Raw genomic sequence first — 25,498 nt, 5'->3', positions numbered from 1 at the left:
ATTTTGCAGTACTAAACTGAAAAGTGTCTATCAAAGTCAAATGGAAAGTGATACCGTAGCTCAATGCTTCATGGAATGCCTTAGTTACATCGTCATGAAGAACGTGGAGGAACCAGATTTATGTAGCCAGCTCATTAGTACACAGGTATTTTTTAATACTCATATTATAATTTTTTTGAAATAAATAAAATATTCATAAAGCTACTTCAAGATTTTTACTTGAAACTAGAGTAATTAAGCTAGTAAAAGTTAAATGGGTAATTTCTCGAAGGGAAACAAATCCCAAACATGATTATGAATAGAACAATTTCACAGTTCATTTGATCATTTCTAATGAGAGATATCCCCTGGAATATTTATAATTCTAACAGTGTATTAATAATTCTATTATTAATTCGGCTTCTAGGAGACTCATTAAATGTAATGGACTATTAAATCTTTAGGCTTAATGGAACATTAGATTTAATAAGTATCCTGGAATTCGGGCCACTGTGAAAGTTTGGTAAAGTACCATTTTATTACGTTGTACATATTATTGCACTTTATTGAACTGTACGCACAACAGTTGCTTGATGTTTGTACAACAGTAAATTGAAATGATGTTTACAGTGTAATGAAGTACAGTGCAATAGAAAAATAACGTGCAAATCGTTTTTGATGTTTTAGCTGATGGCTTTCATAGAGCTGACAATTAGAGATTCCAAACTGAGGCTAGTGAGAAAGTCGCTCGCCCAAGAGGTGGCCAAAAGCATCAACCAGTGGACAGGTCAACAACATCAGACCTACAAAACGCTCACCCAATGTTTTTGGACTGATCTGTACTCATCTTGTCAGAAGCTCATCGATTCCAGCCTGTTTGACAGAACAATGCTCAACGAAATCCTCAATGCTCAAGCCGAGCTGTTTAACAGTTTGTTCAATTTGAAAACCAAGCAGAAGAAGAGTGCAAGGGTATGTTGGATGTTTCATAAATGTTATACTTTTGGTTTGTGGTAGAGACTAATTGCCCAAAGGCGAATGTGTGAACCGGTTCAAATACTAGTTACAGTTTTATCTAACAGTAAACACGAAAATAAGGCAATTTGTGTGGTGATTATTATGTTACTAAACTTCATGTTTATCTCCAATTGGATTAACTGCGTTGAATTTAAAGTTGGTTGATTGAAGTTAATTATAAAAATTTTAATTATTCATACACTTGTTAATGGCATAATTGTCCGGACCGAAACCGGCCATATCTTCAAAAAAATAAAAGGTAGGTACTAATAATTCTAAAAAATTACATATCAAACTCAAACGAAAAAAACAACATTCATCGAATGTTTTCTGTTAAATCCTAAGAAATGTTCTGTGCTACATTGCAACAAGAGTTGTTGCTGCATAACTTCGTGATTCATAGTATTGAGTAATTTGTGTTAAATGTATTTCTGTGATGTATTCTATGAATGTTGAAAATATATGAAAGAACAACTGTAACTTACTAATAGTGAGTAGGTTTGTGATTTTTTATTCAAATTTTTCAAATAAGTTCAATATTTCTTGAGTCTTATATTTATTGTGATTCATTTGAAGTATTATGTCAACCTTCAAAAGTCAAAATCTTTAAATCATCTATTCCTGGACCAAAAATCAAGTTATGAAGCAGTGTGTGATATCCTAACCTCAACCTTTGGACAACATTAACTATTTATCAAACGTTTAGGAGAGAAACAGTACACGCTCAGCCTAGTTTTTCCTGCAAAGTCATAATTTATTATATTATGATTGTAGTATTTTGTACAATAAATAAATTGTTTGAAGTGTATTTGTGTTGTGTTGTAACAAAGGACATCACATGAATGTTCACTTTCCATTTCAGTTTGTAAAGTTACTTTTCCTACAGATACCTTGAAAAGTGACCATTTCTGCACAGATTGCAGGCCGCAAAGAATCACTTTTCCGGAAAGCGGAAAAGTGATTCTTTGCATTCTGTAATCAGTGCAGGAATGGCCACTTCTAGGTAAAGGACTCGCCACACCAAGCTCGCCAGTACCGCCGAGGTAGTACCGCTGGTGGTAGTTTTCTCGGCTGAGCACGCCACACCGAAAAACGTCCACTAGCGGTAGTCTCCGAGTAGTGAGTCTAGTAGTGGGGGGTGAGACGTACTAGTTGCGTTGTGTTGCAAGGAGGAGAGGTGCGCATGCGCTACCTCTTCGAATCGCCTGCCATGTATTCAGGTTGAGCGCGCCACACTGAGCTCGCTTTGTCCGCCGTACTACCTCTCAGCGAAGTTTTGTTGAATCGCCTAGCAGGCGGTCGTAGGTGGTAGTGCGCCGTACTACCGCCGCGGTAGCGAGCTCGGTGTGGCGCGATCAACCTGAATACATGGCTAGCGATTTTTAAAACTTCGCTACCGCCGCGGTAGCGAGCTTGGTGTGGCGTGCCCTTAACTGTAGGAAAAAAAAATTATGGATTTCTACTCATAGAATTTTACTCATAATTAATCACTTTTCATATTCAATGGTAACTGTAGGAAAAATTTAATGTGAAATACGTGCGTAAAGTTCGTTTGCTGCACTCAAGAAACCTTTCTTTCGGTGCAGCAAACTGTCACTTTGCGCACTAGTTGCACAAATAACTATTCTAATCTCTGATCCACAGGTGACATTCTGTGAAGATACATCAAACCCCGTTAAAGTCATCGAAACGCCGCTAGAAAAAAGCACTTTGAATGCGGACTATAGAAACTATTTGTTCAATTTCATTTGTAAAATGATGAGTTCCTACTTCAAGTACGTTTTGGAGAATGAAGCGAATCGGTCATCGTTTTTCAAACACTTGTCTAGAACAGTATCGCTTCATGAGTCGAATGAATTGTTTGCGTTTATGACCTTGTTATCTGTGGACAACACGACGTGGGATCAGTTCTACAACGTGAACATTATCGATTGGCTGAAAAATGATCAACTGGAGATGGAGGATGTTCTCAATTTGACGTTCTCATTTCTGAAGTACGCTCACAAGGATAACAAGAAGGAGGGTGCCCTGGAAGCCTTGAGCAAAGTAAGTAACTCATAGTGAGGCTCACTTCCATAACTTTAAACTTTTAGCTTGGGTAGCATTGGTATTATTTAGGAGGAATGCCTACAGTGCAAATTAATCTTACTAGAGATACTCTTTTTCCGATTTTTGTGACCAAGGACAAATTCAAACATGGTCAAATACTGTGAACTGTGCCCGTTCATATCGAGTGTACTGGAACATAATATACAGGGTGGGTGAAAAGTCCGAGAACGGCTTAATATCTCATTTACACAAAGGTAATTCCACGGTGGGTGTTATTGGGGATCCTACTAAAATTGAAAATACTACTTTACTATGACTTCAAAAATCTGGTCCGCCATCTTGGATCCGCCATATTGAATGCAACTTTGTTTTTTTTAATAGGAAGGTGGTCATGCGATACATGATTTCGATAAGGAATTTCAAGAAAAAATGAATGGCGAAAAACGCATATCGTTATTTCAAACCGTTCAGAAGATATTCACATTATTAATCAATACTATTCAAAGCAGAAAGGGAAGAAAAACATATGAGAACGGCTTAGTATCTCAAGGAAAAATGTGATTTCAAGGTTGGTGTGGTTGGGGATCCTACTCGAATTAAAAATACTACTTTACTATGACTTCACAAATCTTGTCCGCCATGTTGGATTCGCGGATTTATATTTCAAAAAATAAAGTTGCTTTCAAAATGGCGACATTTTGAAAGCAACTTTTTTTTAAATAGGAAGGTGGTCATGCGATACATGATTTCAATACGGAATTTCAAGACAAAATGAACTTACGAAACCCGAACATCGATATCTCAAGCCGTTTTGAAGATATTCACATTATCAATCAATACCACTTATCTATTTCATTTCTGATTGGATGGTATTGATTTATAATGTAAATATCTTCCAAACGGTTCAAAATATGGATGTGCGGTTTTCGCCATTCGTTTTGTCTTGAAATTTTGTATTGAAATCATGTATCGCATGACTACCTTCCTATTTGTAAAAACAAAGTTGCATTCAATATGGCGGACCAGGTTTTGGAAGTCATAGTAAAGTAGTATTTTCAATTTTAGTAGGATCCCCAATTACACTCACCGTCAAATTACCTTTGTGTATGAGATATTAAGCCGTTCTTGGACTTTTCACCCACCCTGTATGATGTCTATGGTAGCCTAATAGTTACTGTAGATGCGTATTAAGTGTACTCAGTTTGAGCATGTTCAATTGTCTTGCCCGAGACCGGCCATGGTTGTTTTTTCAATAAGTTTTTAAAGATATGAATAGTTTTTGTAAATTAGAAAAAGATTATAATATACCAAATGAATAAATAATAAAAAGTGAATAAGTTCACCGAATTCTGGAATCAAGTCACATTAATTTGCTAGCTGGTTGTAATACGTAGCTTGAAAACTTGTTTCTCCTCAATTTTGCTTTTATCAATTCTTGAAATTGGTATTCAAAATTTCCATCAATTTTGGAATTAATATCTTGTTTGTAAGCTCATTAGTGGACTACACAACTTTGGACTTTAGTGTATCACTTTGGACTAATTTATTAGTCTACTTAATCATTATTCTGCCATCCTTCTTGACTTACATTTAAACAAGTTACCAGTCGACTCATTTTGTGAATGAATATTAGTTTGAATTTTTCAGAATTTCAAAATAATAGAATTCTTTATATGGAATGGTACCAGTGTTAAACTTCCAGTTAAGTATCCTTATCACAATTGGGTTAGCTGGAGTATATGAGCAAATAAATTAGCATGAAGCCAATTATTGCAATGTGACATTCTTCAATGACCTACTAAAGTAAAACCACCTCGTTAAAATGTTTATTTTGATTTCCAATAAATATGGAATGTATTTCCTGAGAAACTGACGCGATATCTATAAAAATTACTTATTCAAAAACTTTGACAGTTATTGAAGACAATCTTTCATTTGCTGGAAATTTTACACTGTCAATTCTTCAAGTAAAACATGCTCTTCATACTTTTTTTATTAAAATGTCATTCTCAAAACTGTATCAAAGCGTATAATAATTCATTCCACAAGCACTATCAAGATTCAATAGACTTTCTTCACTATTATTTACATTCTGTAATTCTACTTATTTATTAATTCATATACAATACATGCAATTCGAGTAGAAACAACAGTCATTCCCCAAAACTGCTTTAAACCCTTCTCGTTACAAATTGTTGATTATTTTGCAGATTGATGGTAAATGCGTTCTGGAATGGTGTTTGAAAAAAGAGAACACGTCTCATCATAGTGTAAGAGACTGGCTTCGATATGAGCAGACCAACGAAATCATCCACTCTCTCTTGGATGAAGTAACTACAAGTAGATCACAAGACGGCAGAGAGTTTGCTATAATCAAGCAATGCTTGTCTAGGATTGAAAACTCAGGTTAGGTTCATCAATATTTAAAAAAATAATTTTTCTCATCGAATGTAATTTTACAGAATTTGCTTGGGTCTTTTTTAAAAGGTCTATTTCAAATTTTCCCATCTGAAAAGCACTTAATTGATTTGCAAATTTCAGAAATTGGTTATTGAATTTTTAAAAACATGATTTTTAGCTACAAACTATAGTCCGTGAGATATTACTTTTAACACGGCTCTTTCTCGAAGACGGAGAGGTCCGATGCTCTATCCTTCACTAATCACTCCCACTACCTAGCAGCACTATCCTACTTTTGTGTCAGTACTGAGTGTGTGTGTGTGTGTCTGTGTGTGAGAGCTTTGTAAAGCCGTGTCCACACTGAACAAAAAATGTTCGACATACATCTTCGGCAAGCATATATTTGTTGAGGAGCTCAGGGAAAACATTTAAAAAAGTTTGGACAATCATTGTTTGTCAAACAAAAAATTACTGTTTTCCAAACATTTTCAGTTTTGACAGCTGTGAAACAGCTGTAAAACATAAAACCTGTTCTTCCCACTTACAAAATATTTTGTTTGGTGACGCATCCTCACTGGCTACGGGCAAACATTGTTTATCAAACATAATAAAATTTGTCCAAACTATTTCAACAAACATGTTTGTCAAATATTTGTTCAGTGTGGACACGGCTTAACGCGTCGCGCCAACACTCCCCTCCAGCTATTGCCTCACCTTGTTGAAGTAATAGTGTGCATGTTAGGGACACGATGTGTTCATCAAAAGACCGAGAACTCGAATGACACGCGCAAACAATTGTGCGCATGATGTGTCTGTGTCTATGTTACAAAGTGTGGAAGGAGAAATCGGTTTCTCCTCTTCATGTTAAAAGTAATTTCTCACGGTCTTTAATAGCTATTTATTAGTGAAATTTCAAACAACTTATGAAGTTAAGGCTATTCAATAAATCTGATATTTCCGGTCACGGTCAAAACATATTGGAGAGGTGAAGGTAGAGTGCATCAGAGAAATTACCTGAGAGTGTAGAAATTATGCATGTATGTCAATGTCTCCGCTTCCTTCCACCTTCCACCTTCCACCTTACCTTCGTCGCTCCACTACTACGTACATTCCAATACATCCATTATTTTCATCTCTCCAAGCTACCTGACTGAAGTACATCTTCACTATGCCCTGTATATTGTGAAAATGCTTTGTTTTTTTTAAATCATGACGTTTTTTACAGAATTCGTCATCAGTCAGGAAGCAACTAGCACAATTTTGACCAAACTAGCAAAAACTGTTGATGATTATAGTTTGGATAGTGACGCCAAAATCAACATTGAACTCATATCTGAGCTTCTGATAGAAGGCTTTGAAACAATCATGAGTTGCAACAAATTCAACTTGTACTTGGATAAAGCGGTTGAAATAATCAGCTTCTGCTTCAAAGTGTGTCTGAACCAAAACTGTGCGGCCCTCGAAGAAGTTTGGAAAAGTATGATTCTCAATTTGGTCCCGTACGTGCACAGTGCTAACCAAACCGAAATTATTGCCATGATCGGGACCAAGTTTTCGGACATGGTTGCGGCTTCTATAGCTTCCAGGTAACACAACTATTTTATTATAGGCCTACTATATAACCATTTTTAAAACTTTTTAATATAAAATAACAAATTACAAACGGGGTTTCAATTTGTTATTTTACATTAAAAAGTTTTAAAATAGATACTATGGTATTGTTCTAGGTTATATTTTACAATGTATATTTTAGGTTATGTTTTTTCAACTAACAAATTAAGTAGCCCTGAAGAAATACGTTTTTAGATAACCTAGAACATTTGGATTGTTGTATATATTAGAATTGGAACAGTTTTGGGCTTTATCCTGTGGTACTTTTCTAGAAGTTGTGTAATTCTGATTTATTGAATAAATAAATTATCCTTGTAATTTTCCACCAACATTGACGACATGTCATTATTTCAAATGTATGAACAAAATTGTTCTGACTCAAGTGTAACACTTACTAGCTACATTAAAGTAATGTTCATCTGTCAGTAATTATAAATTCCATACCAAACACAGTTCATTAAGTAATTGAATGATTCCCTGTTAAAAAAAAACTATTAAAATTTACTACATTCAAATTGATTTTTTTTCAGTGACTGCCCAACTGGAGACAGTATTCAGCGAATGGTTCACCAGTGTGCCAAGTTTCTTCACAGCTTGGAAAAAAGCGAATTCGAGGGTGTCGGTGATATAGCCCTGCTATTTTTCGACAAAGTGCAGTCGCAAACAATAAATGTGTGGGACAAACCGCTCCTGAACCTGTGTTTCCAGGCAGAAATAATCAACGGCCACCTGGATATGTCGACTTATGACGAAGATTCGAGCTGTTTGAACGAGAAATCGATTGAGTGTTGCTCGCAGTCAGTTAGCAAGTGTGTGATGTCGTCTTTGTTCCAAGTGATGTTGTTCTTTGAAATGTTCGGCGTCGAAGCCAAGGAAGATCGTGACTACTCTCTGAACGGATTGAATGCCAATATATTCTCTACCAATATGGCGAATTTGGTGCTAAAAAGTGCCATGTTCCAAATTTTCAAAAATAATTTCTACAAGGTGAGTTGAGTGATTCAAGGGTGTGTTGTGCACACAGAGAGACGTCAGGCAATCCGAGTTCTAGGGTCCACGCTCTTTCTATGGACAAAATGGCAGCTGTCGAATACAAGCGCTCAAGTTTAATTTATCACTAGAAATCGAAACTGTTTTTGACTAGTCAAATGAGGATAGTATAATGTTTCTATCTTCCTCAAAATCAAGGTTCAGTGGACTCAGATCTTCCATTTCTAGCAATCAAACACTCAATTTAGTTACTTTCTCACTACAAGTATTCATATATCCACATACTAAAATTTGAGTGATATACTCATGAGTATCATTTACTAATGGGAAAGCTTAAGGAATTCAAATCAGGGAATTTGTACTGATGCTTACTAGATCAGTAATGTGTACTTCTCAGATCACTGAATAAAATTCTTAGCAAGGGGAAGATATTTTTATGTTCTGTATCCTCTCATTTTTATCAGAGGTTTTAATCCCAACAGGGATTAAGGTCCCTGTTTGGTGTTTAGTCTTGTAAAACTGAGATTTATAAAATATAAAATGAGGTTCTAGTATTAGTTTCGTGCTAGTAGCCTGTTTATTGCTTGTGTCTTACTTGAATGTTAATGCTCTTCAGTTTTATCTAAAATAGTCATGAAATAGCTTAATGAAATGTCAGCATAAAAGATACCTTTTGTATATTTGTAATGTAAAATTTTAATAACTATCACTATTTTCTAATTTCAGACTAAAGACTATTTCAAGGTTGCAGATTTTCTTGCTGGAATTGATACGAAAATAAAAGAACTAGTTCAAAGACTTGACAAAAGTGGACTGAAAGAGATCGAGAAAGAAATTATATACAGGTATGTTTCGTCTTTCATTTCATTTTTAAAAAAACATTTAAAAGTAGGGATGGGTATCGAAAGACAAAACATCGATGTTTTTTCACCTTAACATCGATAAGTGAAAAACATCGAACAGTGAACATCGATGTTTTTAAACATCGACGCATCGCCGTACATTTACGGATGATACTACGAAGACTATTATACAGAGTATTTCAGAAGTAGTGTCGAACATTCTAGGGTATTGTTCCTGGATGATAGAAGACTACAAATGTCGTATTTGAAGTGTCCAAAACTCAGCGGTTATCCTTATAGCTACCATTTTCTTTTTTTCACTTAGGAATTTTTATCTCAAAATTAAATAATTTTGAATAAATAAATACTCAAAAGCATCAGAAACGATGAATGAATAGATTTTTATTAGTATTAATAAAGTGAAAATGATACAATGTACAGTATATGATACTTTACACTTATTCTTGATAAAAATGATAAAACGGGGCGAAATCAATTTGATTGAACCCACAACACTTCTGTTAATAAGCTTACAGAGTATTAGTTTATTATTTTGTATAGATATAACTCAATTATTTTGGAAGTTGATTGATTCATTGGTATATTTTTCTCATAATCTCGAAATAGTACAAAAAACTTCTAAAGTGACTACAATTTTATCTGGAGCTATTGTTCCAATATTTTAACAGTTAATAACTGGAATTACAGCAATTTTGGCCTTGTGGTATTCAAGTAACAGTCTTTCGAATAATTGAAGTCAGGTTGTGACTAGAAAGATACATCAACTCTATTATAGGTAGTTTATAAGATTTGTCATCTTCATAGTTAAGTCAGAAACCTCTCGGGATATCCTCGAAGATTCTGTCTGGAATTTCATCCTAAGCTAATTTTAGCAATCATTGTTACTCATATCGTATTCATTCAATACCTGATAGTTTTATTTAGGAAATGGAAATGATTAAAGTTTTTTTATATGGATATCTACACTCCTTACAATACGAGGACCTCTATTCCAGAGCTAGATTAATTGGTGTTAAACGTATGTTGAGGAAAACACTTGTAATAAGAAAAAACTGTTTCTTCCTAAGAAACGAAGAATCCGACCTCTTATTTAATTCTAAATAAGTATCTAACCTTGACAAGAGCTACAGAAGTTATGTAAATCTTCAAGAGTATCCAACAGTCTCACATAAAAATACAGAGAGCCTAAATGAAAAATTCATTTTAGTTGGGAAAAACATCGGATGACCGATGTCTAGGTAAAACCATCGATAAGTGAAAAACATCGAACAGTAAACATCGATGTTTGACGTTGAAACATCGATGTATTTAAACATCGATTTATCGATACCCATCCCTATTTAAAAGCTATCTTTGGTTGTATTTTTGTCACCTGAATTATCATTCAGCTCTTGAACTTTCCAACTCATATCGCTGAAACAATATCGTTTCACTCGTTTCTTAAAAGTAAATAGATAGTTCTCCGATTAAAATTAATATTTATTATATTGGAGTATTATTTAAATGATAATAATTGTTGAACAAGAAAAAAATATTTTCTTCATGTGAGTGAGTGAGTGAGTGAGTGAGTGAGTGAGTGAGTGAGTGAGTGAGTGAGTGAGTGAGTGAGTGAGTGAGTGAGTGAGTGAGTGAGTGAGTGAGTGAGTGAGTGAGTGAGTGAGTGAGTGAGTGAGTGAGTGAGTGAGTGAGTGAGTGAGTGAGTGAGTGAGTGAGTGAGTGAGTGAGTGAGTGAGTGAGTGAGTGAGTGAGTGAGTGAGTGAGTGAGTGAGTGAGTGAGTGAGTGAGTGAGTGAGTGAGTGAGTGAGTGAGTGAGTGAGTGAGTGAGTGAGTGAGTGAGTGAGTGAGTGAGTGAGTGAGTGAGTGAGTGAGTGAGTGAGTGAGTGAGTGAGTGAGTGAGTGAGTGAGTGAGTGAGTGAGTGAGTGAGTGAGTGAGTGAGTGAGTGAGTGAGTGAGTGAGTGAGTGAGTGAGTGAGTGAGTGAGTGAGTGAGTGAGTGAGTGAGTGAGTGAGTGAGTGAGTGAGTGAGTGAGTGAGTGAGTGAGTGAGTGAGTGAGTGAGTGAGTGAGTGAGTGAGTGAGTGAGTGAGTGAGTGAGTGAGTGAGTGAGTGAGTGAGTGAGTGAGTGAGTGAGTGAGTGAGTGAGTGAGTGAGTGAGTGAGTGAGTGAGTGAGTGAGTGAGTGAGTGAGTGAGTGAGTGAGTGAGTGAGTGAGTGAGTGAGTGAGTGAGTGAGTGAGTGAGTGAGTGAGTGAGTGAGTGAGTGAGTGAGTGAGTGAGTGAGTGAGTGAGTGAGTGAGTGAGTGAGTGAGTGAGTAAGTGAGTGAGTGAGTGAGTCAGTCAGTGAGTGAGTGCCATTTCGCTTTTATATATATAGATACGTCAATAACCCAATTCTGATTCATAAATTGCAGCCAATTAATTAACTTTATTCCCTAGTTTATATGATGTTATATCATTCAGGGTCTTAGTTTCTCAACTTGTAGTGTTGTCAGGATCAAAGTTGGAAATTTGTCAACGCTTGAATATTTTTAATCTCAACATCGTATCTAATGAACCTAAATATCCGCTAATTTTATCATTTTCACTCCATCCTCTAAAATAAAAATATTCATAACGTTTTCGAATTATTTATTTCGAATTCCAGGGGAAGTGATAGCATCTGTCCTGGACTCTGGGCTGAAGCGTTGTACGTCTTCCACTCGGACATACTGGGCACTGAAGACCTGAATGCTGCTCTTCATATTTTGTTGGAGGAAAATCAACTCATTAAATCGTCACCACTCTGCTCAAAACTACTCCCGCAGGTTAGTCCTCTTCCAATTTTGATCTTAATTATTTCACAATACAAGACACAAGATACATTTACATAGACAACATATCTAAAAACAAATTTGTGAATATTTTCCCCACATAGACGGATCTGTGTGTGGGGAATAAGTAACAGTACAAGAAGTAGCCTATAATAAAATAATAATAAGTATAATATATATATTTATATATGAATGATAATAATAATAATACCAAAGAAAAATCTTATCAGTAAGCAAGGTCAGAGAAGAAAGATATTGAAGAGAAAATAAAACTATAACTTTCCATGTAACGCTTAATAGATTAAAAGAAAATAAAATCAGCAATAGATGCAGATGTGAGAGATTGTTAGATGGAAATAAATGGTGACAAAAGATTTCTCGGTATTTAGAAAGGCAACAAAGGAGATGATGAAGATCCAAGCTATTCAATCATTATGAATATGACAAAAAAGCGAATTCAGAGACATGGTTACGGTCACCCAACTGAAATAAAACGTAGCTTTCAGCTACGTCAGCCTAAAGAAAATGTTCCTATCAACCCAACTCTGTATATCTGAGAGTAATGATTCGGTTATATTTCTGTAAACAAAGCCTATTGGTATTTTGTTGATTAAGTAATTACAATAGTACGGAAGTTGATGTCTGCATAATATAGTGAGTTTTGGGAATATCTCTATGAAATAATGTAATGTAGTGATAGATATGAATATTTGTATTAATAAATGAATGTCTTTTGCAAATATTAATAGAATGTAAGTCCATGAATAGTTGTCAGTCAGTCTAGCCAATGGCGGCAATTTCAAACACTGTCATAACATCCATTAAATTCGTATTCGTGATTTATTTATCCATGGGTATTAATTTGAAGGTTTTCAATTTGGTAGGCTAGTGCCCTCTATTTCTTTTAGAAGAGGAATAAAGAGTACTACTCTATCAAATTGAAAAATGAATTGTTATTATGTGTGAATTATACTGACTTTGGTTCGATAATCATTGAATTAATTACTGAATTACAAAAAATCTAATAAAATTGATTGCTATTCTATTTGAATATTATTAATTGATAATAAACTTTATTTTATTTGTAGCGATATAGATAATGATGTAACTATCAAAACTATCTCCTCGTTATTCCAAAGAATGAGTGGTTGTGACAATATCAAGCCTTTCTATTGAATATCCAATATCAGGTAATATAAATGTTTATTCAAATAATTTTGTTCGTCGTTATTGATAAGTAATGCTTATAAATGTTTGGATTGTTGTAGGTGTTTGCTAATGGAATAATCTCCGAAGAAGAGCTGCATTGTGGAGACCTTGAACAAGAACTGAATCTTCTGTGTTGCCATCTCAGAAATTGCAGTTCCGAAAATAAATCGCATCTGATACAGCAGCACTGCAGTGCGTGGCTGGATAAAATAGTGAAGCTTGGAAAAATGAATACATTCGAAACGTGAGTCATTGGTCTAACACTTCAATCCATGAATTTATTAGTTTTAATGATGAGTTTTTCATACGCTGGGGATCAAGTAGGAAATCCCTGAAATTTGTTAATAAACTCCGTTCATCCAGTGATTTGAATGGAGTTCAAATCGCATCAGCTTCAAAACCAGTAGTGAAGTCCTCATATTCTCTAAAAGGAGTAATACCATATTGTAATTCTACAAGCTGATTCAAATAAAACTTGTTGAAAAATTCATATCCCTGGTCAGTTAGTTCCCCTATTATACATTAGCGTATGATTATCTGTCTATGTAATAAATGATTTTCTTCACAATTTCGCAAAGTTCTTCACAATTTGATGTTTACAATGAGAGAATTGATCTATTTGTTACAGAAATCTGTCCAAGTGCAAAGAAAGTGAGGTGAGGTTGGCGGCGACTGTTGCCGATTTCATGTCACTCATGGTGCAGCACTGTCCCGAGCAATTCGATCGAGTCGGCTGGGATTGTCCCATGATTGCCACTGCCTCCTGGATCCTCAGCATTCATAAGACTGTTGGCTCGGAAGACACTTTCTATAGATCACTTGTTGTAAGTTGCATTTTCAAGTTCGAGTAAAACCATGATACTCATAGTAGTAAGAACATTCAGTAAATCAGTTGTGAAAGTTCAGTAACTCAGTTTTGCCAGAATATCCTTCAGTCTGCTTGCGCTACTTGTTCGTGGGTTCGAATTACTAGAATTTTTTTTCAACTCATGTTTGTCTGTGTAAACGATAATTCATTCCCCAATAAACTGAATGAATTGAAATTTAAACATTAATATTTTTGATCATATTTGATTCCTTATGGTGGAATAATGCCCAAATGATGAAAATCCTTACTTTTTAGCTATTTTCTCAAAAGAAGTTCAATAGTTTAGATTAAAATCATACAGTTCCTAGACACTTGAAAACTTTATCAATGAATTCAATGTTATCGTGATTCAACTCTGATGAATAACATTTGTCTGTATTTGCTTTGATTATGTAGATTGACTACCACTAGCATCGGAATAATGTTTTTGAACCAAATCGTGAATAGTTAAAATATATTTTTCCAACTTGAAAAAATCACCAATGAATAGAAATATTGGCCCATATGAATAAAACAAGAGCAAATGCTCATTAGCAAAAGCATGGAGCATAAGGTTTTGCTCATGAGCAAAAGGTAGAAGCAAAAACATTTGCTCATTTTTATATGAATAAGCTTTACCTTATACTCTTACCTTATGCTTCTGAACTCTGGAGCAAATGCTCACGTTTTTTGAAGATTTTTCATCAGCTGATTCACTTTTGTAGCCTTACTTTGTTTTTATGGCTCACGGAAGCGCTAAATATGCAAGTAGGGTGCACCGCTTGTGTTTGCGTCGTCTGCTCTGTTTTCTATTTATGAAGAGAGTTTTAGGTTAGTTGAGTTTAGAATTTTGAAATAATAGCGTGAAAAAATGTCATCTCTATAATAATCTTCAGCATATTCTTATAATATCAATAGCCTTCTTATAATCGTCTACACTCTCATCTTCTCAAATGCCTATTTCCTATTTTGTGATGGCTATCTTTATAACAGGTACAGCTATCTTTTGTATTTATTCTTTTGTAGGGATAATGGTGATATATATCATGGTTGAATCTAAAAAGAGTTTTATAGTTCTCAACTATTGGTTGTGATCGTATCTGGTATAGTTTCCTCTTCCTCATACGAATTAGTTGAGCCATTTTACTATGCTTCAAAAGTTGAGCAAATGCTCTAGTTTATTCATACAATTTTGAGCAAAAGCTTTTACTTTTGAGCAAATGCTCAAACTATTTTTTTGATGAGCATGAGCAAAAGGTTTTGCTCACGTTTATTCATAGAAAATGAAGCAAATGCTCAATATTTTAGAAGTATAAGCAAATGCTCAACTTTATTCATATGGCCCATTGAATTTTTCATTGTCCCGGTACACATTTCATTTGATCACAACTGTTTTGTTTTTCCTAGTTAATATTCCAAAATCAATAGCTTCATTAATTAATTGGTTTATTTATTTATTCATTCATTTATTGGATAGAGTAAACAATACAGTAGTCTGAAAAGAAAAAAACAGGCTATTGCCCAAAACTTATTCAATTGGTTCTATCTTTTTACAGATTATTATTTGGAGAAGCAGGTCATTGAACCAGGTCTGGTGATAATCTTGTTGAACGAGCTGTCTGAGATTATCGGGAAGTTTGTTGAGGTCGACCTGTTCATCGACTCCAATGGACTGTCCGCCTGGCTGGATACCTGCTGTCGACACATGAAGTCGCATATCGCTCATATTCAAATCACCGCCTACAACCTGTTTTTGAAGTGAGTAATATTTTTTCTCTGTTATTACCTCGCCATTTTATGTAAAACATCACTGACTAATTTTTAGTTTCATTATCATATTCTTGTTACTTGATACGAGTTCTAAGGTGAATAAAAATTATCATTCTTGCATAGTTTTACAGTGATGCCAATTAATTACATTATTTGACTGTTTGTCAAATAATTACATTATCTGAATTACATTATTTAAAGTGATACATTATTTGACTATTTGTATTTATCTATTACTATAATAAAGGAAAGAACTGGCTTATAAACGTACGGGATAGGAAATTCACGAATGACGCATCATCACGTCTGAACTACTGGACTAATTAACTGAAATTTTGCATTAAGATTCTTAATTTACCGATGATGGTTTTAGGCCTATTTTTAATTATTCAAAATTTCATGTCAAGTTTTCAGTTTTTCAAGTTTTAAATCAGACCCTTGCCGAGCACGGGTTACCTGCTAGTACATGAATAAAGTTATTCTTTTTTTTTCTTATGATGAGAATCTTCAAATTATGAATTGAATGTTTCCTCTTCAATATTCAATCTTCAATTCGAGCTGTCAACTCGAATTGGAAATGAATTCATTTTTTTGTTTCATAAATTCAAGTCAAATTAATCATTTATACAATATTGAGATTTGTGCTACTCTATAGTGAGATTCGCTTAAGACTCAAGTATTCATATAATATATTATTGATGCTTCATATTCAACAACCGCTGATAGTCTGAAGTGAACCACACTATAGAAAAAACTCCTCAAAAGTAAATGTTTTATCTGTAACTGGTAGGCTAACGTTTTAAAAAATTGTGTTTTGTCAGCAGTAGCTACGTAACTACTTGTTAGTGATTATTTTCAAGTTTGATTACTCTGTATGTCACTTGATGCTATTGAAGTAGGATGGACTGTAAAGTCTGGATAATTCATACCTTCAAATCACTCTTGCTTGAGTCTCAAATTGACATGGGGGCTTTACATTTAGTGTAAATCCTATCTCATGTTCAGAACAATTCAATAACCTAAAATTAAATAAATGAATATCAGAATAATACTTTTTCTTCTGAATATTACAGGCTAGTTCCTCAAATAATGTCGAGAGATGCATCTTATGAAGAAGGTACCACAAACGATGTTTCTTGTAAACGGTTTAGAGATGCTCTTACTTATACCCAATCCATAGTAGATACCATGCTCTGTGAGTTCCAGTAAGTATTATCAAATCAAATCCTTGATTTCTGCTAGAAATTTTGTGTATATTTCACGACATGTTTCAGACTAAGACGGGCTACACACTGGTGTCGCAAGACACGCGTCTTAAGACGCGTGTCGTGTCTTATCAAATTTCATGAGACATGCATGTCTCTGTCGCTTGTCTCGTGCTTTTGGGTTATTACAAAGCTGTATTACAGACTGAGCATGAGCAGTGACAAACAGTGCTCAGTGCTGGCAGTAGACAGTGGCTGGAGCGCATGCTCAGAGTGATGTCTCGAGCGACATGTGTCACATGGAACCGGCTAACCGGTTCCGTGCGACACCTGTCTGATACACAGGCGATGCCTCGAACATCTGTCGCAAGCAGTGAGTAAGCTCTGATTTTACAACACAGGTTGGTTTCATATGCGACATGCCTCGGACATGAGATTTGTCGTAGACATCATGTCTACGACACCAGTGTGTAGCCCGCCTAAGAATGATTTTAGAAATAATTTTTAATAATTTCCATCTGTAGATTTTAGAAATATTGAGAATGGTGCTGTTTCAAGTCCTTAACCTTTCCCCACCAAAATTTCAATCGTTCATCAATTATCGTCAAAATCGAAGAATTTTTCATTAATTTATTGTTAAATACAATGAAATACATTGCAGATTTATGGAGGAAGTGATGAATGATGTGAATAAAGTATTTAAGAGAAAGTGAGAAATTCAATGTGTAAGATTTTTGGATGATGAAGTTCATGATTTTATCAAGTATTTCTGAGGACTTTCTAGAATCAAATAGGCAGGCCTACGTTTCTTTCAACTTCAATGCACAAGGATGAACTATATTGTGGTTCTCAATAGAAGAGTTCACTGTGCTTCTGTGATGTAGTATGTACTAATTTTTTTGTTTTGTTTTGTTTTAGACTAGGAGACACATGTTTCGTAGAGCCATTCACGGATAGCTATACCTATACTTTGGCCTACTTGTTCCTATGGTTGTCAATTTTGGAACTGTGCGACAAAGCTGATTCACAACTTCGATTCATGTATACTGGCTGGATCAAGTAAGTTGTCACATTCATCTATTTTTTATTAAGATTTGACTCATTCGTAGTTTTTATTGTTCGCATTAAAGCATGCAGATTCATTGAAGACAAATAAAATTTACTCCTACCATTTATTCCACGGCACACAGATAAACTAAGATCTCATACAATTTACGTAGATTTAAAAAATGACAAAAAAATTCCATTGAAAATTAGAACTCTTCAATTATATTAATTTTTCAGTCTCTTTCCAGGCCTTGGCTATCTCTGGGATAACTACAAATTAATGTTCATAATGTACAGTAGTCTAATTTTGTAGTGATTGATGATTATTAATAAAACTAAATGATTTTGGGTCACAATTACAGAGAGAACCAATTCATCAACACTCTGATGAAAACCCTGTTTTGTCTCATGCCTGAAGAAGCAATTCACACAAAGAATCAGGAAGGAAACGTGAAGTTCATCCAGGATCTGTATGCTGCTCCTCCTGATGTCTCCAAAGGTATATTCTCATTCATTAACCACGTCTTGAATTGAATAATGTTCCAATGTCAGTACGCTGTTAAGAATTAATTGACTAAACAACACATAATTAATCTCAACTACACAAAAATAAAAAAAATGATTGAAAAGTTCAAGTCCCTAATTCTAATTCTTTGTCTCAATATTCTTTGTATACACCATTCAAGTAGCATTTCTGATCTATTCAGTTAAATATTAAGCTTTTCAAGTTCTTTTGTAGGGAAATAATAAACTTTAGACGCAACTAGTTGTAATACTACTATTTGACTATTGTGTGACAATCAGATCAGACTAAATAAAATGTTTCCTACGCTGAATTCAGAACATTTCTTCTAAGACTCTGGGTATAATCTGGGATAATTTTGTATTCTATGATTCTCGTAAAACTTTAGATTTAAAAATATTCTCATTACATTTTTTGCAAATTAAAATTGACAAAGTCGTTCAGGTTAGTTGCACAAACGTTCTATTGAATAATCACCATAAATAATTGTAGTCATCGCATTGACGTAAGATTCGTTGATTGATTCTTGTTGCTTTGGTTTCATTAGGTTAGATGACATCATGTTACGGCGGTTGAAATTAATAAGATATTCGTGCAACTAGCTGTTTGTTTCTATTTCTATAATTCAGTATTTTTCGTTCTTCCGTTATTCTCTGTTATGAAATTTGATTGAAAACTAGCTAGGCACTCATTTGTGTTTTGAACTTCAATGATCATTCTTTAACATTTGGATCTGTGTTGTTTCTTCAATTCAGAATAGGATGACATTTGTATTTGATGATGTAGCGAAGTTCGGACAGGAAAAAAGTACATTCGTATGGCTTTTGTTGGTGGGGAGTCCCTTGCGGGAAGGTCCCACCTCGCCTGAATATATAATTTAGGCCGTCAATGGGCCTTACGACTGTCATACTTCAGCCGGGATTGAGAGTTTAACATGCTCATCCGATAACACGGGTGTGATCTGGTTAAAAAACTTGTGATATCCCTACAGATGTGGTTACCTGGCAATATAATATTGATGTTGATTCAATATACAAATTGAGTTATTCTTATCTACCATTCACAGTGCAAGCATTAAAAAGTATTTTCTATTCAATCATGGCTTATTCAATTTTCATTATGTTTAATTACAATAGTTGGCGACGAGGATTAAAATGAAATGCCAACAGTTACAATTGGTAGTTGGCGACAATGATTAAAATGAAATGCCTACAGTTACAATAGTTGGCGACGATGGTAAAAGTCTCGATTATAAAAGTTAAGATAATATCATATATTTCAAGCTTTAATTTTTATTAAAGCTTTACCTTATACTCTTACCTTATGCTCCTGAACTCCGGAGCAAATGCTCACGTATTTTAATGATTTTTCATCAGCTGATTCGCTTTTGTAGCCTTACTTTGTTTTTATAGCTCACGGAAGCGCTGAATATGCAAGTAGGGGGCACCGCTTGTGTTTGCGTCGTCTGATCTGTTTTCTATTTATGAAGAGAGTTTTAGGTTAGTTGAGTTTAGAATTTTGAAATAATAGCGTGAAAAAATGTCATCTCTATAATAATCTTCAGCATCTATACTTATAATATCAATAGCTTCTTATAATCGTCTACACTCTCATCTTCTTAAATGCCTATTTCCTATTTTGTGATGGCTATCTTTATATCAGGCTATCTTTTGTATTTATCCTTTTGTAGGAATAATGGTGATATATATCATGGTTGAATCTAAAAAGAGTTTTATAGTTTTCAACTTATTGGTTGTGATCGTATCTGGTATAGTTTCCTCTTCCTCATACGAATTAGTTGAGCTATTTTACTATGAGCAAAAGGTGATAAGCTGCTCTAGACTAGACTCACCTTTTTTGAAGCATTTGCTTCAAAAGTTGAGAAAATGCTCCAGTTTATTCATACAATTTTGAGTATAAGCTTTTACTTTTGAGCAAATGCTCAAACTATTTTTTTGATGAGCATGAGCAAAAGGTTTTGCTTACGTTTAGTCATAGAAAATGAAGCAAATGCTACATATTTTAGAAGTGTAAGCATTTGCTCAACTTTAGCCTATTCATATGGCCCAATGAGCCCTTCGAGTATACAACTCAATTCAAAATGAGTATACAACTCAATTCAAAATGAGAACACAAACTCAATTCAAAATGAGAACAAAAACTCAATTCAAAATAGGAACACAGAATCAGTTCAAAATGAGGACACACGCTCATTTTCAAAATGAGAATGACCTCTCAAATCAATCAATCAATTAATCAACTATTTTCTAAAGTTCAAGAGAAGTAGATTATGAAGAGAATGACATCACTTATCAATCGAAGCAATCAATCAATCCAAACGTGTTCGCACATTCAAGGAGGGGGAGAGAGTACAGGCAAGACTCTTTGTGCAAAACAAGTTCATCTGGGAATTTGGTACTGTTTCCAAGTGTGTCTGGGTACACGCCGTTACATTATCAAACTCGACACTGGCAGAAGCATTAAGCGGTTCCCAAGAAATCGGTGAAATTTGGTCCACACCAATCATAGAAAGTGCCAAGATTACCGGAGCCACATCAAGTGATAGCTAGACCACCAGAAGGACTTCAAAACAATGTAGAGCGATCCCACGACCAGTTCGGAGTCGTCACCCTCTTACACGCTATTGGAATTATGTTCTTTGTTTACCTTTTATAACGAGGTATCCCATTAGGAGGAGAGACTGTGATATCCCTACAGAGTTGGTTACCTGGCAACATAATATTGATGTTGATTCAATATACAAATTGAGTTATTCTTATCTACCATTCACGGTGTAAGCTTTAAAAAGTATTTTATATTCAATCATGTCTTATTCAATTTTCATATTATGTTCAATTACAATAAAACTTCAGACATATTGTCCACTCTACCAGTTACGATTTTTACCTTTAACCTCGTGAGACATGTTTCAGTGATGTGGGACAGCAGCATGGTGGCCCACCTGAGCTGCTTCACCTACCACCGCCTGCTGGCTCGAATGCCATCAGAGGTGCGTCAGTGGTGGAGTCAGCTGGACCACAAGATGGCCGTGCTGGTCGAGCGACTCACCACCACGTTCGTCTCACCACTGCTCACCGCCAACGAGATGAGAGCCATTCAGAACGACAAGGTCAACTTCCAGAATATGACTGTGAGTTCGGCTATTTCTATTGATTTTTTACGTTCCCTGGATCAAATTGAATTATTTTATTGTAGCCGCTTCTAGATCTTCGGAAGCATTAACTTTGCCACAAATGATAGCAAAATGCAATGCAACAATATAATACTTGAAAGTAATAGTGAAATACAATTCAATGATTTTTGTGATAAAAACTCTAGTCAATAATTTTGGAATGGTTCTTACCAGCCGGAATTTAAACATCATTTATAGTCCGAGAGGTAGTACTTTTAACAAGGCTCTCATTTGAAGACAGAGAGGTTCGATACTCTTTCCTTCACAAATCACTCCCACTACCTCACAGCATTCTCCCTACTTTTGTGTCAGTATCCAATTGTGCGCAGCATGCTCACTCCACTGCTCCACTACTCTATCCATGCTACAAACTGTGCAAGGAGAAACTGGTTCCCTCTCTGCATGTTAAAAGTCGGACTATAGATATCATTTCTTCTATTCTCTTCTCCTTTCTCTATTTTCTATTCTATTCTCTTCTATCACAATCTATTCCATTAAATGTAAACTTATTGATTTTTCAACTACATCCAACTTGCAATGTACGAGAGAATTTAGATCATATAAATGTAAATGAATGTGTACTAATTGATATTTTCAATGTACAGGTACAGGTGAGACCCGTTGCAAGAGAGGTGGCAGCCGTCTACACTGTGGAAGATTCCAGGACAGAGATAGTGATACAGCTGTCGGTGAACCACCCCCTGCGACCGCCCAAGGTGGAGAGTGAGAAGTGCATGGTGTCATCCGCCCAGACACGGCACTGGGTTATGAAGTTGTCCTCCTTCCTCAGTCATAAGGTCAAATTCATTCTCAAATATTAATAATAAATTGTAATCAATCAAGTTTCTCAATAATTTTATAACATTTAACTTACAACTCTACTAATATACTTTACTTTTCCACTTTACTAATGCTTTCAAGTTTTTATACTTTTATCATACATTGATATAAGAATTGTGAAAACAGCTTATGGATAACACAAAAATGAACTTATTAATTCTGTTAGTCCCATGAGTCAAGGTATATGGAAACTTATAGTTATTAAAATTAAATTTACGAAAATATATGAAAACTAGCTGGCAGGCTGGCTTTGCTCGCCTTATCAGTCTAGCCAGGGGGCTCCGCTCCCTGGACACCCAGCTGAATCATCCACAGATGAGAACAGCAGACTCGCTTCGCTCGCCTGCATTCTTTAAAATTGTAAAATACAGACCACAATTCAACATATTCTGTCAATAATTATATTATTGTTTCTCGAATAATCAGAGAAAACGCAGAAAGAATGCTGGGGAACGATGAGAAAGTGCAGTGGAACCGCCTATTTTGGGTGTATCCTTGGCGTAATTATGAAGTTCTCTTAAGACAAAATTTCTAGGCCCTAGCTAAATTTCTGTACCAAATTTGAACATTTTCTGTAAATTGGTTCTTGAAAGATCTGAGAAAACGCAGCAAAACGTTGGAACGCTAGGAAAACGCATTAGAACCGCCTATCTTGGGCGTATCTTTCGCGTAACTCGGAAGTCCCCTTGAGACAAAATTTCTAGACCCAAGCTGAATTTTTGTACCAAATTTAAACATGATCTGATAATTGGTTCTTCAAAAAGCTTATAAAACGCAGAAAAACGCTGGAAAAACGCGAATTTTGGCCGTATTTTTGAAAATGTCTTCAAATCCGTTTTTAGTGCAGAAAACAAATCAGTGTAAGAAGCTTGAATTTGAAAATATCAAACTTCGAAGAGACATTAATGAAATTCAGCAGTACACTCGTTTGGACAACTTGGAGATAGCAGGGGTTCCGGAGACGAAAAATGAAAATGTGTACACAATCCTAGAATCTGTTGCTAGAGCGATTAATACTCCGTTCAAAAAAGACGATATCTCTGTTGCTCATAGGGTTCCTTCTTCTAAAAATAAGACAAAATCTATAATAGTTCACGTCAAGAACTGCCAAAATTAATTGGAAATGTGCGGCGAAAGCAAAAGCACACTTGAAAAATGGAGACTTGAACTGTAATCTTCCACCAGGTTATATCTATGTGAACGATCATCTCACTGCATACAACAAATTTCTACTGAATAAAGCTAGAGATCTTAGAAAGAACAATAAATTAGCATATGTCTGGGTGAGTGATGCAAAGATTCTCATTCGTAAACAGCAAGACTCTCCGGTAAAACTTATAACTAACGAGGAGGACCTCAAACCATTTGAATAAATGTATTACTACATTGTATTTACTGGTTTCTATTTTTTAAAGACTGATATATATTTAAATGTGGCGATATGTGTCACGAGATGACCGAGCTCTGTATTTTTTTTCTTTCATTAATAGTAATAGACTTTCTTATCTCCTTTAACTTTAACTTTCTCCTAATTTTTCTCAGAGTTGATTCTACTCCTTCTTAATTCTTTTTTAAATTTCTCTCTTATTATACGGTTTTAAATAGCTTATTTTTCGTTTTCCTTTTTTTTGTATTGTTTCTAAAAATGACCCTGAAGAGCATATTTCTCTTGAGACTTACAATACTATTATAATAGAGGATATTTTTAAATCTCAGATTGAGTTGTTTGGTAGTAATGATAATCAATCTTACCTGAACATTATTCACGTAAACATAAGAAGTTTGCGAAAGAATTTTGATGAGCTGACATACATTATCAGTAATTGTTCTTTAGAGTTTCATATTATTATCCTCAGTGAGACTTGGGTAGTTGAAGAGGATGATTTTAATTTTAATTTGAATGGTTATTCAGTGGTTAACAAGCCATGTAAAACAAATAAATGTGATGGAATTTGTGTTTTTTTCAAATGCAATTTTATAGTAGATGAGTTGGATTACGAAATAAAATAATCTAACTCAATTCTTTTGGATGTACAAGTGCCAGGTGCGAAGGATAAGATAACACTTATCGCTGTTTATAGGTCTCCTTCAACCAATGTAGATTCTCAATTGTTTGAATGATTGTTTGTATTCTATCAAAAAGAAGCCTAATATAATTTTTGCCGGTGACTTGAGTATACATCTGAATAAGTCTACGCTTGCGACTAATGAATATTTTGGAATTTTATCTTTGAATGGTTTAAAATCATACATAAACTAGCCTACTAGAGTTCAAAACGGCACTGACTCGATTATCGATCACATATTTTTAAAGAACTCCCCTTTCAATCCCGACAATGTATTAAGTTCAGTAATAAAAACAAACATCACTGATCACTTTTGTGTCAGCATCCACATTGATCTTTCAACTGACAAAATTGTAAGTAAAAATAATTCTTCCAGTTAAACAGATTCCAATAAATTAATATTATCTATTGAAACTGAAAACTGGGATAACCTATTAAATGACAATTTACATGTGAATGAAGCAATGCAAATTTTAACTGACAAAATATCAAATCACATTGAACTTGCAACAGTTACAGTAAAGATTCCGCATAAATTACAACCCCTTAAACCCTGGATTACGCGTGGTCTTGTACATTCGATTAGAAAACGGGACAAATTGTTTGAAACACTTTCAAAGCAGCCTTTCAATGACCGTTTAAGAAATGAGTATAAAATTACAGAAATCTTCCTAATTAATTAATAAAACAGAATAAATGTAATATAAGAATAACATTAATCAGAATATAAACAACTCTAAGAAAATCTGGGAAACTCTAAACGAATTGTTAGGTAGAAGACATACTAAAAAAAATCCCAAAATAGAAGCTGATACACTAATTCAACATTTTGCTCGCGTAGGAAAACCTTATGCGGAGAAATTGAAGTCAAATAATTCCATTGCAACAACATGTAATAATTTCAATGACTCATGTGTGGAGCATTACAACTCTTTCTTCTTGACACACACCAATGAAAATTAAATTACTGCTACAATAAACTCTCTAAACAATAACTCAGCTCCAGGAATTGACAATATTAGCAATAGAATTTAAAAAAAAACTACACATATTATAAAACCATTGAAGGTGATAATAAATCGA

General features: G+C 34.8%; 1 protein-coding gene across 1 annotated transcript in view; it reads left to right on the top strand.

Annotated features, from left to right (window-relative positions):
- The window catches only part of LOC111055365 (E3 ubiquitin-protein ligase listerin), a 40,535-nt gene that overhangs the window by 7,658 nt on the left and 7,379 nt on the right, over nt 1-25,498 (top strand). The window contains exons 9-24 of the mRNA XM_039420028.1: nt 10-145; nt 667-951; nt 2,641-3,042; nt 5,256-5,451; nt 6,671-7,031; nt 7,587-8,043; nt 8,773-8,891; nt 11,550-11,709; nt 12,984-13,168; nt 13,553-13,748; nt 15,255-15,529; nt 16,615-16,746; nt 17,665-17,805; nt 18,156-18,292; nt 21,250-21,467; nt 22,115-22,306. Of these exons, the coding sequence (XP_039275962.1) occupies nt 10-145; nt 667-951; nt 2,641-3,042; nt 5,256-5,451; nt 6,671-7,031; nt 7,587-8,043; nt 8,773-8,891; nt 11,550-11,709; nt 12,984-13,168; nt 13,553-13,748; nt 15,255-15,529; nt 16,615-16,746; nt 17,665-17,805; nt 18,156-18,292; nt 21,250-21,467; nt 22,115-22,306 (3,592 nt within the window). The remainder of the gene's footprint in view (nt 1-9; nt 146-666; nt 952-2,640; nt 3,043-5,255; nt 5,452-6,670; nt 7,032-7,586; nt 8,044-8,772; nt 8,892-11,549; nt 11,710-12,983; nt 13,169-13,552; nt 13,749-15,254; nt 15,530-16,614; nt 16,747-17,664; nt 17,806-18,155; nt 18,293-21,249; nt 21,468-22,114; nt 22,307-25,498) is intronic.

This window comes from Nilaparvata lugens, chromosome 2 (assembly GCF_014356525.2).
Source record: "Nilaparvata lugens isolate BPH chromosome 2, ASM1435652v1, whole genome shotgun sequence".
Taxonomy (NCBI): Eukaryota; Metazoa; Arthropoda; class Insecta; order Hemiptera; family Delphacidae; genus Nilaparvata; species Nilaparvata lugens.
The sequence above is the reverse complement of the archived record's forward strand: the minus strand, read 5'-3'. Positions and strand labels throughout refer to the sequence as shown.